The 16,921-nt window shown below is 33.2% G+C and overlaps 1 protein-coding gene across 4 annotated transcripts in view; it reads left to right on the plus strand.

Moving 5' to 3' along the window:
* Positions 1-15,450, plus strand: part of MTF2 (metal response element binding transcription factor 2) — a 57,032-nt gene extending 41,582 nt beyond the window's left edge. For 2 of the 4 annotated variants that reach the window (XM_090269739.1, XM_090269742.1), the window contains exons 10-15: positions 5,137-5,204; positions 6,738-6,908; positions 10,175-10,280; positions 10,400-10,452; positions 10,562-10,666; positions 12,485-15,450. In XM_090269739.1, the coding sequence (XP_090125865.1) occupies positions 5,137-5,204; positions 6,738-6,908; positions 10,175-10,280; positions 10,400-10,452; positions 10,562-10,666; positions 12,485-12,842 (861 nt within the window). In that variant the 3' untranslated portion in view covers positions 12,843-15,450. The remainder of the gene's footprint in view (positions 1-5,136; positions 5,205-6,737; positions 6,909-10,174; positions 10,281-10,399; positions 10,453-10,561; positions 10,667-12,484) is intronic. The other 2 variants (XM_090269740.1, XM_090269741.1) reach the window with 2 other exon arrangements.
* The last annotated feature ends 1,471 nt before the right edge of the window (positions 15,451-16,921 follow it).

Here is a 16,921-nt window from a genome sequence, read left to right on the forward strand (position 1 = left end):
TTATTTTCTAATACATTCATTGAAAACGCTTTCTTTCTAGCCATGGTTCTTTGAGGACTTAACATGCAGATACATCTGTATTCCTGTTAGTACATTTCTTGTTTCATCTGATTAAGTCTACAGTAGTTATTTCATGTAGACAGTGGGTATACGTATAAAAACTCAAGTTGTTTTATGTGGTTCAAATGCTAAAATTTTTTATTAAAGTAAGAATAATTAAGCTGAAAATAGAAAACAAAAATCACAATCTATTTTTAAAGAAATGAGTTCAGTTTATGAATTTCAGGATCTCCGTTCCAGCTGAACTTCTGATACATATAAGAAGAAATTTATTTCAGCAATAGATACAAATTTTCATTTTCTGTAGTTTATGAGATAATGTCTAGAACTAAGGAATTTCAATTTTTTGTTCTTTGACAGCGTAGAAAAATGTTTCATCTTTTATTTTAAAATTAAGTAAAACATGATTATAATCAAAAAAGTTTACAACAACAGAGAAGTTTTACTTTTGTGAGATGCTTTAGCAATATTTTTTGAGCCATTAAATTATCAGAACAATCATTTGTATCATTTCTCATTGCTCCTCCTCTCCATTAAAAAGAAAAATGTTCAGACTTCTTAGATTAGTCATGTGTCTTCAGCCTGATTATTTACAGATAGAACTTCAGGTTTTAATTCTTTGTTAATTTTCTGCAACTTTATATAATAAAGAGACCATAAAATATATGCCATTTGGTAATTTTTATTCAGTGATTTTAATTTAGTTCACTTTTTAAAATATTTGTGGTAATAGAAACAAAGGATACAAATAATGGATTATTCCACATTATTAAAATAGTAAATAAATCTCTGGTTATCTGAAATTGAATTACAAATTGAATTTTGTCACTAATTCAGTTTTTTTGTTCATATTTGTGTTCAGCATTTCATAAAACAGCACTTTCAAAATATGGGAAATACAGTATGCTAGGTATATCACTGGTTAATTGAGGACCTTGGAGTACTCAAGAGTCATTCTGAGCATCAGCTCTTACTATACATACTATAAACTATATGACATAGACACTTACTTTAGAAGTTTCTCCTCAGAAATGACATAAAGCAGGAAAGTAGTTGTGATTTTACTTTCTCAAGTGTGGACTTTATTTCCTTATTCTGTTGAGGTAAAAGAAAAACAAAATCTTGTGATGATGTGAGAAGTTGAGATTTTTATGACATTTTGTTTAGGTATGTGGACGTCTATTCACAGGGAGGCACTTCTATATACCATTTCCAAGCTGAATTACAACATTTACATATGTTGACTGCTAAAAGTCATATGGTATGTCTGTGTAGTTAGAGAAGCCATATAAATAATTATTTACATTTCTAATTTCTTGGAATAATCTTATATTGAAACAGTGGTATCTCATTTAGTGTATTGTGCTGCTGCCTTTTTTTTATTGGTATGAAGCAAGTGCTGTGACCTCTTTTAGTAACAAAAAATTTCAAAAACATTAAACTTCTTTTGGAGAGTAGAGTATATCCTTTCATATTGAAAGGCAAATTTAACATTCATGTAGCATATATCTTTTTTTAGTTGATTATTTTCATGATTTCTGTGAAAAGCAGGAACTTTTAGAACATATTCTAGAGCATATAATTTGATATGTTTCTGTATGTGATATGTATTTTTACATCTTTGAGAGTTACTTAATGATTACATAGATTGAGTATAGCTAGTTGAGAAACTATGTTTTGAAATATTTTCTTTAGGTTAGTAAAAATTTGTAATGTAACATTTGAGACGCCAAATAAAGCTTGCTTAAGGTTTTTTATTTAGAAAGCGGTATTGCTGTTGTAACAAATTTCTTTTGGGAGTTAAAATGAGATACTAATATTTTATGGAATCTGCCTGTTATCATTTGTCTTTGATTCCTAATGTGATTTGAAATCCTAGTTCTGGAAGGACTGCCACTTTTCTGTTAACTGTGGTTTTAACTGTGTATTGAGTGTTTGCGCTTTTGAGGGATGTAGGGGGAAAAAACATAGATAAAACTCAGATGAAATACTATGGCAGAAATGATGCTTTGGACAGAGGAGAATGTTGTATAATAGAGGTAGTATAATAAGAAATCTAGTTAACAAGAATATGTGGAGCCTTGAGTGTTATATGGTAGCATACAGTGTATAGGTCTAAACAAATTACTTAAGATGTTTGTCATGCTTAAGCCTATGTGGCATGGAATTCAACATGAGTAATTGAAGGATATATTTTATTGAAGTGGAAGAGTTGTAACTATATGTAATAGCATTTATGTCTTTGTAGAAATACAGTCCTGAAAGTAAAAGCACAGTGTGAGATTGGTGTCTTCTCATACAGATTATTTGATTTACAGTATAATATTTTCACTCTTATTTTTCAAAATATAGAATGGGATCCCTTGACCTCATTATATGAATTGAAGTACAGTCCTATGCAAAATGTGCAGTAGCGTTAAAGGAACTTAAAACAGATACAATTTCTGAGAACCACAGAGAATAACTACTAAAAGGAAGATGAGAGTTCATTGTGATTCTTAAAAAGCAGAAAGAAGTCGATTTGAGAAATTAGAAAGTTGGTTTTGTTGTTTGTTGTCAGCCAAATTATAAAGCAGATTTTTTTTTTTTTTACTGTTCACAACTCAGATTTTTCAAATACATGGTTTGTGAAGATTTAAGAATAAGGAAATAACACTGACTTATTTGAATAAATCATGTTAAATACCCTGGGTTCTTTTTTGTTATGGTTAGCAAAACTGATGTGGGCATGATGTAGACATAGTACAGCTCAATTTCATATAAGATTGAAATGTGAACTCGTTCAAAGTAAAAATTAAATGGATTTGTAGCTAATTCAATTATAGTAACAAAAGCAGTCAGCGGCTTAGAAATATTCTTGAAGGGAGAGTCTGAGGGAGAGTCTAATGGAGAGCCACAGGTTCTGTCTTTGTCTCTACTCAATATGACAGAATCAGTAGAAAAGATCATTTCAAACACTGAGCTGCAAACAAAATCAGGTTAACAACAGTTATGAAGTTCTGCTCTTAGATTTAAATACACAAAAGGTACAGAAGAAGCGTGTATGATAGGGGGATACTTGATTTGACAGAAGTTTATTTGATCGGATTTTAGAGTTGGGGTGGGGATGGGCGGAGGATGAGGAAAGATGGAATTAGTTAGCCAAAGCTTAATATGAAATAATCATATGTTATTGCTGCTAAAAACTTCAACCTGATCTTATACTTAGACATGATAGCTGCTGTCAAATATTTGAAGAACTATCTTGTAAAAGAGGGAATAGAAGAATTCCAGGAAGGAAAGTTTCATGCACCTGTGGAACGGGCTCCCTCAGTAGGTGTCTCAATTAGCTTTTCTTCGTGGTAATAGTTAAGCTAAGGTTCAATGACATTTCAAGTCTCCTTGAAGTTTGAAAGTCTGATTCTGTTACTTTTGCTTTAATGGAAATTCTTTATCATTGGACACATCACAAATTACAATAGGAGAAAGTGGTAGAGTGATATGGAGGAATGAACACGAAACTGCCCTCCTCCCCCTTTTTTTAAACATCAACACATTGGCACAGGATCAGTTCTCAATGAATGGTGAATGAATGGATTTATTGTCACGTGGGTTTAGCTTCTAGCTCTCACTAACCAGCCGTGTGAGCTTGAGCAGTTCGTTTAATCTCTGCATCCGTTAAATAATATAAGAGTTAGAGTAGATGACTTTGTAAGTCTCTGCTACCTCCAGCATTCTCTGGCAGGTTTGTTTGCTCTTTTTCCTAGAAGCAGTTCTAAGATTTGGAAGTTTTAACTGGTAAAGAACGTAACTGGCAGAATTTTGAAAGTCATCTGTGATATTTTGGAAGTTTTTTGTTTTGTTTTTTTAAGTTTTTATGGCTTTAATGGAAGATGATCCTTTTATAATTTAGATTTTTTTTTTTTTTGCTATGGTACCCCAGTGTTCAAATTGAAGAGACAGAGATGACTCTGTAGGAAGCCGTTTTGAAACAAAGTAGAATATTTTCTAGAATTTAATTAGAATTGTTAGATTTTAAAATGGTTTATGTTGATGAAAAAATTACTGAGCCAATTTGGATTTTAGAGCTGGGTAAAGTCTATAATTGTAATAAAAATAAAACCCCTAAATTACAGTTAAATTTTTTTAAAAGATATTTATTTATTTATTTTTAAAGAGGGGAAGGAAGGGAGAAAGAAAGGGAAAGAAACATTGATTGGTTGCCTTTCCTACCCATCCCGACTGGGTACTGAACCCGTGACTCAAGCATGTGCCCTGACCAGGAATCGAACTGGCTATCTTTCACTTTATGGGATGATGCCCAGCCAACTGAGCCACATGGGTCAGGGCCCCAAACTTCACAGTTTTAAAAATTATAGAGATTAATGGTTTGTACTAATATTAGAAGTACTGGGAAGTGAAATGATATGTTTTTTATTACCTTTTTTTTTAAAAATTATTTATTTATTTTATTTTTCGAGAGAGGGGAAAGGAGAAAGAGAGGGAGAGAAACATCACTGTGTGGTTGCCTCTCACTCATGCCCCCAACTGGGGACCTGACATACAACCTAGTAATGTGCCCTGACTGGGAATCGAACCAGTGACACTTGGCTCACAGGCCGACGCTCAATCCACTGAGCCGCAGTAGCCAGGGCTTCTTATTACTTTTTATACACTCTCTCTAACCATATCTAATATATATTAGAAGCTTTTATGGTTGATATTAATATAATTCAAATGTATTATTTCCCCAGGTTATAAAATGAAAGTAAATTTAATGATTACTAATCTCATTTTTGTAGTGTTACACAGTTTATTTCAATAGTTCTTTCAGACATATCATTTGACCCATACAATTACTAGTAAAGTAACTTGTGTGGGATTTGTGCTCTCCTTTTTTAATAGGTAAGAAAACAAGCCTTAAGAGGTTAAGCGACCTTAAATCACAGAGCTAGTTAGTGAGGACCTGGAATTAGAACTTAGATCTTCTGCCAGTCAGTACACTTTTCTTATGAGTTATATTTCCTCTATCTAGCACCTGTATATTACTAACTAATGAAATTATACTACGTTAAATTGTTTCTTGATACTTCACAGCTGGCAGACACACCAAAATCTGAAAGATATGAGCATGTTCTGGAGGCATTAAATGATTACAAGACCATGTAAGTTGATTTATTTTATGTATCCCTAGGAGGGAGACATTTATTAAGTATAAGGAATAATGGTATTGTTTAAGAATTGTGGGATTTGTGTATAGAACTAGTACAGTTTTAAATTTTCTAATGTCCTACTCTTTTTCAGTTAGAGTACAGCATTGATTCTCAAGGACTGGAGAAGGAAGAGCAGTCCTATGGGGATGGGATGTGGGTGGTAGCATATCAGTATCTCAGGGGAATTTGGCCTGGTTGTTTGAAAAAGAGTAGTCATTTATAATGCAATCTGCTGAAAGTAAAATAAAATCTTGTTAGCTGACAGGAATATGCAAAAGGTAGAGGAATATAATAGAGAATATGGTTTTTAAAATGGGGTCTTATGGTTTTAAGATTAATTATTGCTATCAGTTATGGAAAAGTAATATTAGTGGTGTAAATTTTTGATAATTAAGTTATATTGTTTAATATTTTCTTATCTAGATCTTTCCTTTGTAAAAAAAAAACTCCAGCATAACTATATTTATTTAAAATATTTTCAAAATACAATGGAAATACATTTTTAAATGTATAAGCTGGCTCCAGCCACTGAGTTACATTCTAAAATTTTTGTTTCAAGTTTCTATTTTTGTACTTGACTGCATGCTTTTCCTCATGAAAAAAATGTTTTAATTACTAGCAGCTAGATCTTTAGGCCAGCTCAAAAAGCCATGAAGTACCTGAGCAGTTAACTGTGTTTGTAAAAATACTTCATGGGACAATGAATTCTGTAATATAGTTTAGGGTGGCAGAAATACATGTGTTCCTATTATAGAAGAAATAAGGGCTTCCCTTTTTCAACCCTGCATTAAAGTGGAAGAACAATATAAGCATATGATAGTGGTTCTGTGACTAGGCAGGCAGAGCTAAGATAGATTGGGGTATTTTGGAATAAGGACCCTAAAAGCTTTGGGAAAGGGTTAAGGAGCATGTTTTTCAGGGCTCCAGACTCACACTGAAATGACATTTCTCTACTCCAGGTTATTTCTAATTTCAAATCTTACACACTAGGCATTCCTTTTATTTTCTGGTCTAGGATTGGTCTCCTACTTTCTTTAACAATGCTATTACCTATTACTTTCTGGCCATAGTTTCTCACAGATACAGTCTCAAATATAATTCTTTTCCTACATCTTTTTTTTTTTTTTTTTTTTTTTTTGAGATATTTTTAACAGAAGACACTAAAATATGGAAAAACATACTGGGACTGAAGAGACTCCACTCTATACACTCCATTAAAAAGTTAGATGCCGTGTTTTAAAAAGAAAGGTGAACACGTGCTCTTCCCTCTTCCTTCTGATCCTATCTCTCCCTCCCTCCCTATTCCTTCATATCCTACTGTGGACTGGCTTTGGGGCAGATAAGAATCAAGGAAAGCAAGGGGAGAGAGTGCATATTGGGTGGACTTTAATGTATAAAGGCTTTATATCTGAAAGTTGAGTTAGGGTCTGCTATGTATATGTGTTCAGTTTTTAAATTTTTTAGTTAATTTTTTTAAAAATTTAGGTTTATGTCTGGGAAAGAAATAAAGAAGAAGAAGCATTTGTTTGGGTTGCGAATTCGTGTTCCTCCTGTGCCACCAAATGTGGCTTTCAAAGCAGAGAAAGAACCTGAAGGAACATCCCATGAATTTAAAATTAAAGGCAGAAAGGCATCCAAACCTATATCTGATTCAAGGTAAAAGTTGATCTGTGGCTTAGTTTTTCTCTTTAGCTTATTTGTAACTAAAAATGTGTATTATTTAGTCTCTTTAGTATATGTGAAAGTACAAGTGGTAGTTACTCTGATTTGTCTTACTGTTTATAATTTTTTGCTTAGACAAGGTACAAAGAGTTAATGTTAGATGTTTATTTATTTATTTTAGATCTTAGGTTTTCCAGGAGTAAGCTTTGTTGATGTGGTTAGCAAACAGCTTGAGTTCTGGCCTATTTATTTGTTTATTTCTCATTTATTCATTTATTCCATTTATCAAGCACCTTGTTATCTAAGCACTGGGGATATAATAACAAATGGGACAGACTTTCTTTATGCCCTGATAGGATTTACATTATAGTGGGGAAGAAAGGTGATAAGTAAAATAATTACAGATCATGCTGGTGCCATTTAGAAAATAGCATACAGATTTAGACTGTACTGGGATGGATAGAGATGTTAAAAAGGAGGATTAAGGATAGCCTATGTAAGTTGAAACTTTAAAAATGAGAATGATCTAATAATTTGAAGAAGAAAGGGAAGAATACTCCAGGTAGCAGAGATAACAGGTATGAAAGCTGTGAGGCATGTTCTGTGAACTCCCAGAAGGATTTTGAGATAAGAATGAGGATTGGAGAGTAGTATCAAGTGTTGGACAGGTTGGGTGGGGCAGGATCATATAGAGTCTTGTAGGTGTCATAAGGACTTTTGGTTGTTTCATGCATATAAATGGGGAACTATTTAAAGATGTAAGTAGGCCGGAATATCCTTTAAAAATACCTCTTTGGAGAATGGATAGGTATAGAGGTAAGAATAGAAGCAAGAGAAAATTAAGACTCTTGAAGTTGTCTAGGTAAGAGATAGACGGTAAAGCAGTGGCAGCAGTCAAATGGAGAGAAAACAGATTCAGGATCTTTATTGGAAGCAGAATTTATTGACTTTGCAAATGAATTAAATTTACAATAGAAAGGGAGGAATGAACTTAAACAATGCCCAGCTTTCTGGCTTGAGCAACTAGTGGGGTGGTGGTGTCTGTTATCAAGATCTGAAAGAACAGAATTTGGCAAGGTAAATGAAGTGTTCTTCTGTTTCATACTCCTTGAGTTGAGATTCTTATGGGGACATCTGTGATGATGATGTTAGATAGAGGAGAGGACACATGATGTAAATTTGGAAGCTGTGAGAATGAATGAATTATGTAGGGAGTAAGAAAAGAGAAGAGAATGTGACCCAGAACAATGCCCTGCTACTTAGAGATTTGGAAGAAGTAAAATAAAAGAGACCGAAAAAAATCATCAGTGACATAGGAGGAAACCAAGAATGTTTAGTGTCACATAAACCAAAAGAGTTAATGTTTCAAGAAAGATGGGTGTATTAAACAGTATTTAATGCTACTTAGAGGTGGATTAAGGTGAGAGAAAAATGTTTATCAGATAAGATAACATTCTGTTATTAGTGATCTCGACACAGTTTTTTGAGAGGTAAAGATAGAAGTGAGATTGAAGTGGGTAGAAATATGATTGAATCTGGCAGTGCCTAATTTACATGTCAAAACTGGGCTTTCTCTACAAACGGGAAATTCAAAATGATGATGTTGATAAAGGCAAAGGAAATAATCTTTAAGAATTCTGATTGAGAAGGGAGAAAGTGGAAAGGGTATGTGTCTTCATCTCTCAGAAGTAGTTTTATTGTGAAGGAAAGTAGACAAATGAAATGGAAACTGAAGAGGGGTAAGGGAGTAATCAAGTGATGGTTTTTTAGTAAGTGGAAGTTAATTGGACCTTTTTTGTGTATGTGCTAGTAGGAATGATCCAGTGGAGAAGAGATTGGTATAGGAGTTAGGGGAGGTAACTGAAGAAGTTGTAAAGTCTTTGAGAAGCCAAAAGGGAAGGAATTTTAGAGCTTAAATGTGGGAATAGCCTTTGATTGGAGGACTTAACCTTTATATGGAAATGGGGTGAAAAAGGAGAAGATGGGTACAGATGCTGGTTCTGTTGTATTTGCCATTTAGAAGATGACTAAAGATATTGCTGATAGCTTCTGTTTTCTCAATGAAATAATAAAGTAAAGATAGCTGAGAGGGAAATTTAAGGAGCAAATAAAAGGTATGAGGTAGTCATCTTGGAGAGTAAGAAAAGGTAATTATAGAGGGTTGGCAGTACTTCACAGCCACTTGAGTTTGTAAGAAAGTAGATACTAAAAGATTTTTTTCCTGAAAGAATATTCATTCTTATTACTTAAAAATTTTATTATTAATCTTTCGCTAGCAATTGCCCATATGATGAATTAGAAAAAGGTTTGCACAAATTTTCTTTCTCATTCCTGTCATGATTTGATGCCAGCAGGTAATGGTTCAACTTCCTTTAAAGGCATTTTTAGTTTTTCTGGGCCCTGTGTATGCTTCTTGTATATACATTTGTCACCTTCTAACTATATTGGGAACCCCTTTGCACAGGGAGCATCTTGGTATTCCTATTATCTAATATCCCGTTTTATATGATAATGTTGAATAACTAAAGCAGATATTTTGTATATTGATAGTTACCCTTTTGTTCTTTTCTTGTATTAATTAGGGGTGTCCTTGACTGTTGCTTATTTTCTTGGTATTGCTTGATATTTGCCTTTATGTCTCAAAAATCGTTTTCTAGATCTTTCTTATTTTGCCCTTTGAATGACTCATGAAGGATTCCTTCCTCCTTTACCCTCTGTCACCCTGGGCTTCATTCTCTTTCTGATTAGCATCATTCAAGAATGAATATATGTATATGTAATTTAGATGTATTCATCTAAAGGCAACCTCTATTTATAGCTATTATATTTTAACATAGATACTTCCTGGCTCTATGAGGTTAACTGCTGAATTCCTAACTACTTTTAGTAGTAAATCCTTGAAACATCCCCAACTTCCCACCTAGTAAGAACCTAACCTAAATAATGGAACTTTTAGGAGTTCTGAACTTTTCGATTCAAAATAGTAGTCTGGTTTCTCATTTTTGTTGTCTTTTTTTTTTTTTTTAATTTTTAGGTGGTATGTATTTTTTACTAGTGTATTAAAAAGAACTTTTTTCTTAAACCTTTTATGTGTAAATATCTAAGTCAAGGAGTATTTATTTAAATTCGAATGTATTATTTATGCACTTGACCAAATTTGTGGATTCAACTTATATATTTAACATTGTTTTTATATTACTATTATGATCCATTTTTTCCCTCTAGGCAGAGATTAAATGCATAATTATTTTATATTTTAGGGAAGTAAGCAATGGCATAGAAAAAAAAGGAAAGAAAAAATCTGTAGGTCGTCCACCTGGTCCATATACAAGAAAAATGATTCAGAAAACAGCAGAGCCATCTTTGGTAAGAGCATATGTTGGCATACTTTCTCAGAAGGATGCGTGAAATTACTGAAAAACTAATAAGTGCTCAGCCTACTTTAAAACCATGCTTTTTAAGTATGTATATTTTTTATTTTTCAGGATAAAGAATCAATTTCAGAGAATCCTGCCTTGGATTTACCTTGTTCTATAGGGTAAATAGAAAGTTATTTTCTCTTATCCTAGGAATTTTCTTTTGGGTGAAATTAGTATTTCTATTGTTATGTAATAAGTCATTTTACCATTTAAATTCTTTTGTCTCAGGAGAACTGAGGGAACTGCACATTCATCCAATACCTCAGATGTGGATTTCACGGGTGCTTCCAGTGCAAAAGAAACTACCTCGTCTAGCATTGCCAGGCATTATAGGTAGAAATTTTTTGTTCTTATTCTTTGTTATTTTTCCTTGTAGACTCTTTTCTTTGTGATGTGATGACTAATAAAATATTTTCCAATTGGAAGTGATACAAGTATGTTTTTCACCCTTTGAGAAGCAATTCATATGTTGATCCTTAGGTTGTTAATATTCATTTGAATAATTTTGCTTTTCAGAGTCCAAACATTCAAATTTTCAGATTTGTTAGAAAACTTGCTATGTGCACAGAGAAAAGAGGTATACTAGTATTTATAGGGTAGGCTTTTTCTCTGAGAGACCTTTTTATGCTTTTTATATATGGGAGTGGCTTGATTTATTTATTTATTTTTCTTGTAAGTCCCAATTGGGAATATGAGTTCTTTTGATAGTAAAAAGAATTTTTAACTCAGGATTTTTATCAATAGCAAACTTCTTTAATATTTTATTCAGCCTAACTCTTCGAAGGATGACTTTTCCCTCAAGTGTCCTTTATTAGTTAGGAAAAGTTTAATTTACTTGGAGTCAGAGTTATGAGCTTCCAGGTTTTATATCTCTTCTGTTTAACTTTTGTTCACAATTTAAGAACCGCTCTTGTAAATTATATAAAATTGTAAGTATTTAAAGACTTAAAATATAACATTTAAAAATGAATCATGAATAATAATGTGAGCTATTTTTTGGTTTCTTACCAAGCATGTGCTAGGCTTTTTACATATTGTCTTAGTTTTTATTTATTTATTTATTTATTTATTTATTTATTTATTTTTTTATTTATTACCCTCACCCAAGGACACACTCATTGATTTTAGAGAGAGGGGGAAGGAAGGGAGAAAGAAAGGGAGAGAAATATCATTTTGTTGCCTCTTGTACATGCCCTGACTGGGGACTGAACTTGCAACCTAGATATGTACTCTGACCAGAAATTGAACCCGGGGCCTTTCAGTTTATGGGACAGTGCTCCAACCAACTGAGCCACATTGGCCAGGGCTGTCTTAGTTCTTAAACAATCTTTTCAGTTGTAGGTCCTGTTATTTCCATTTTACAGATAAGGAAATAGACTTAGAGCTAAGGCTTTAAGTAACAAGTCCAAAATAGCATGGTTAGCAAGTATTCCATGTAACAGAGTTGGGATGTTAACCTGTGTAGTATGATTGAAAAGTCTTTGAATTTAGGTGTTAATGTTCTATTCTCCCTTTGTTATAAGATCATAAAATCATTGAATTTTTGAGTTGTAAAGGACCTTAAAAATTATTTAGTTCAAACTCTTCACTTAATATTTTTACTTAAGAGAACACAGAAGATAAGAGGTTGAATTTAGCCAATATTACATAGATCTACACTCAGAGTATCCTGACTTCTAGTTTGTGCTTGTTCCAGTTCATTTCATTCCTTCACTTGGCCTAGAACCGATAATGAGACACTCTTTATTCTAGTTTTATCATCTGTTTAAGCACATGGAAGAGGGTCTTGTACATAGTAGGCACTTATTAAATACTTACTGCACTGAATGAATGAACTGGTTTTTTTTGTTGTTTTTTTTTTAATGATAAGGCTGTTGACAAAACCTGACTTATGATTAGGTCCTCTTGGTAAGAATTTTACTTGGCTTTGTAATTAAAAATTTTTCTCTGATTCTTTTAAGCTTAATAGAACATAGTTAAGGAAGAAAAGCTCTTCAAAGGTCAGCCCTGAGAAGGTGATGGAATCTAACGGAGGCGAGCAGTGATCCAAACTTAAAATTATAACACAGTGATAGAATCAGAGAACATATCGTGTGAGTAGTAGATGTTTTATAAGCTTAGTAGACAGTTTCGGCCTTTTTTCTTCCATAGTTTATCTGACTCCAGAAAAAGAACTCGTACAGGAAGATCTTGGCCTGCTGCGATCCCACATTTACGGAGGAGAAGGGGTCGTCTTCCGAGAAGAGCACTCCAGACTCAGAACTCAGAAATTGTAAAAGATGATGAAGGCAAAGAGGATTACCAATTTGATGAACTCAACACAGAGATTTTGAATAACTTAGCAGATCAGGAGTTACAACTCACTCATCTAAAAAACTCCATTACCAGTTATTTTGGTGCTGCAGGTAGAATAGCTTGTGGTGAAAAATACCGAGTGTTGGCTCGTCGGGTGACACTTGATGGAAAGGTGCAGTATCTTGTGGAATGGGAAGGAGCAACTGCATCCTGACTGTAGGACTGAACATTATGTTCACTGCACTCGTGTTTTCTGTAGGTACAGTTCCAAGCCCTAAAGAAGCCTGGCTTTTACTATCTTTCTTTAAAAAAGTAAAAAAATCCCCAAAAGAAGATGATACTAGCCTTAATGTGTACCTGTCAATGTTATGGATATTGTCATAAAAAGATATCTTTTAAAAATCAGAAAAGAGACTTAATTTTTTTAATCTTAAGATTTGTAGAATGTTTCTAGGATAGGATATTAAAAATGATTCAAACCCATGCATGGTGTTAGATAATTTTTCTAATTATTCCTCTGAGTCAGTTTTTGTGATTAGTGCTTATCAGAGCAAACAGATCATGTAGTTGGATAGCACAAGTATTTGAAAAAATTGTCTGTTTTGTTACCAAAATGTTGGAAAAAAAGTTATTTCAATACCTTTTAGATTTCATAAAGTGCAGTGTATATAATGCCTACTAAAAGACTGTAAAATATTGAAATTTTCTTTCAAGCAAAATGTAAAAAATATATTGAGCCTGTAAATTGCTCTGTGACTAGACTTCATTGTCGTCTTAATATATTCTTTGCATGTGCATATATATATACATATGTGTATATATATGTGTGTGATTATGTGACCTATGCAATACAAATTATGGGAATGGGCAGCTTTGGAGTATATATCCCATAATTCTTTTTTCAGGAATAGTTGCAGTATTTACACAGCAGCATTTCTTCTCAGGCTTTTATTGGGTGCTGTTGCTTGCTATGTATGAAGAGAAATGTGTCAGATGAGTTTAGTGTGTTCTGAGAAAGGGTGTGAACAACATGGGCTTTTAGAATGCTTTTCTCTTTCAGTCCTTGTAACTCAGCTGTTCAGTACCTAAAACAAATTCAAATAATATGAACATTATCTCATACTAGAAGTGACGTTTTCAAGTTTTCATGGCACATTATGATTGTAAATGTCTCTCAGTTTTAACAGTAAGTCTATAGGAGTCCTGTGAAGATTCCTGAAATGTCTGTAGTAACTGTTAGTCATGTTGATTAAGTGTAGTATGAACAAAGTATTTTATTGCACAGGGTTAACAAACAGTATGTTGCCTGCTAAGGCTACAGCTGTTTTATTACAACATTACCTCTTGTTTTTATAAAATGTACCAAGATTTAAATTGATAACTTTATTTTACATGTTAAAAAAAGACTGATTTCTTTTATCACCAGTGTTAGAGTTGTCTTCTGTTTATTTTTCTTTTGTTTTTGTTTGTTTTCTTTTTTAGCCAAAGAGTAAACAGAAGAATATTCTTATTTTGGTGGCTATTCATTGTATTCTTAAAAGTGATTGGTGGATTTTAGCCTAGAAATTGGGGGATTTGCTGCCAAAATTAAAAATATGTAAAATGTAGTGATTACAGAATGGTAAAAATGTGGGTTAGTGCTTATTTATTCCATTGATTAGTTATTTGACTGTTTATGAAGAAAGTTGCTTTATTTCTTTAAGCATCTTCAGAAGATGATCTTTTCGTGTCATATTATAGCCAAAAGAAGCAGACAACTTCATTGTCCTGCATTTGGTTCCTGGTTGGCCAGGTATAAATGAGCTTTACAAAAGTGCGAATTAAAAACTGTCACTTCTGTTTACCTCCACCAAAACTTGATTTCCCCCTAGCTATTAATTTAAAGATGCCTTTCCTGCAGCTGCAATATTTTAAATAACACACAGAGTTTGTGTTGATTTTGAATGTTTGTTTATATCTAGGGGTAATGGAAAATGTAAGTCCCGTGTAACCTTACTTACTCCACCTGTATCATATTATTTCATTTTCCCCAGAGTCCTTTAATTCTAACTGAACACCAGCAGTATTTTTAGTAACTCTTTGGCATAATTGGAAGAAGATTTATTAAGCTGAACTGTCTTTAGACATAATTATTGTGAATGAATGTTTTTATTTTGTCATGGTGGTTCACATGGCTCTGATGTTCAGTTTGTATTTTTGGAATTGCTTTACTTAGAATTAAAACAGACCAACATTAAATGTGTGTATTTTTTAAAGAGCCAATGAGTTTTGCTTCCGTATTTGCTAGAAAATACACACTGGTGCAGTAAGTAGATGACTACTTTTATTTTGTTAGGAAGCTAAGGATTTTCTAATTCTGTTGTAACTATGTTAACTTGAATTAATCTTCTTAAAGCTTTGCTTTCATTTTTTCTTGTCCCCCTAATAATATTCATAATTATTGCACATTCATCTTAAATGATCCTTAAAAATTTACCTGTTTAGCCAGGTTGTACACTTCATACTTGAAAGACAGTATACCTCCCTCTCTCTGCCCTATCCCTGAACTTCAGAAAAATTCAGACTTTCCAACTGTGTTTTCTTTTTTTTTTTTCTTCCTTCTTTACATAAAAGCTGTCAGGGACCATATTAAAGAATTTCCTATTTTTTCCCTGGAAAGCTGTGTTCCTAGGCTACAGAAAGAAAAGATGTAAAAATAATACACCTTACTCATTTAATTCTATTTTTGTTTCAAACAAATACATTTTTATAAATACCCTGATAATAAGTGATAAATATTGGTTCTTAGGCCCTTAGGTTATCAAACAAGATCAGAATATGAGCTGTTAGTTAATCTATAAATTCTAATGTAGGGGTGATGAAGTCAGATCTTGCTAGGTATATTTTATTACTAAATGTTCAACAGAAGTGAGTGTTTACCAACATGTGAGTTGAGGGAACTTCTCTTTTATTTTGCAAGATATGTCCAAGTAGGCATATTTGGTTTCTATTGTGAATGCAGAAGATTTCTATTAGCAGGTTTGGGGATAGAACTAATTCTGTTTTGGGGGGCTACTTGATTGAATTTCTGTTAGGTACTATTAAGTTTTGATTGGAACATAATCTGACTTGCATTGTTGTAGCAGACTTTTATAATGTTCTAGAGTTGTTTGAATGAGGATGTGATGGCAAAGGAAAATGTCCATGCAACTTCGGGAAATAGTAAAAAAAAAAAAAGAAGAAAGAGCCCTCTTTGTGTGGGGATGTTTTCCTCTTTAATTATATTTGAATATCTCTATGAATACACATTCCCAAAAGTCTCCTTTGGTTTCTTCTGTGGCAATTGATCAGTCATGTCCCTTCCTCAGGAAAATAAAAACTTGACAGTTAAACGTAAAGTGAAGTGAGAATTTTATCTGATCATGGATTCTTTTTTAATTAATAACAATAATATCAGAATGTCTTGGAGAAATAGCTAGATCAAAATACTGTGTTGTCTTTATACTTGAAATTAGAATATGACTGCAAATGAACCAGCTCACTTCTTTCTCCCCTCCCCTAACTTCTACCCAACACAGTCCCTCTTTGCTTGGTCTGCTTGGAGATGATGAATATTGAAGTTGGATGGTTAGTAACAACTTCTAACTTTTGCAGCATGTTCAAAGAATGTGATGTCTAATTCAGGAAAACTTTCCATTGGATTTAAGCAAGCAAGCAAATGAACAAAACCTCTATAGATGATAAACTATACATATTGGATAAAACAGGTTAAGGCAAAATTTGATTACAAATCATGGCTCAACTTGTTCAGTCATTTTGAATGCGGCGGCCACACAGGACACATGCTCACCCAATGGTGTCCACTGCCCCCTTAGCTAGTACAGTGAAGTCATAATTTTTCACACATGCACATTCCAGTTCACTCTCCTTGGCTGCCAGGTTACATTGATGTCACGCAAACCATTCTCTTTATATTAACAATGGCTAGACTTTTTCCAGACATACCTTCGTATACTTAGTGAAGGATTATAATCAGTGTTCTGATTAATAATTGATCTTACGTTCCACTGTAAGGAAATTTTTCCCATATAGATTTAGTGGAATGTGAGGAAATTTTCCTATGCAGAATTTGAGACAAAAACAAGATTTTGTGAGCATTTCTGTCCCCTTTGAGAATGTGTAAAGTTTGCTTAGATACACCTGAAGTTAAATTTTTCCCTGAGGAAACATGGAAGTTTTAGGAAATGAGGCTTGTTGGAGAGAGTTTTGATAGGAAAAGCCTATTGGCTCATCTAAGTCTCAGATGTATTTTGT

Source organism: Furipterus horrens, unplaced genomic scaffold (assembly GCF_987537825.1).
Source record: "Furipterus horrens unplaced genomic scaffold, mFurHor1.1.pri manual_scaffold_3, whole genome shotgun sequence".
Taxonomy (NCBI): Eukaryota; Metazoa; Chordata; class Mammalia; order Chiroptera; family Furipteridae; genus Furipterus; species Furipterus horrens.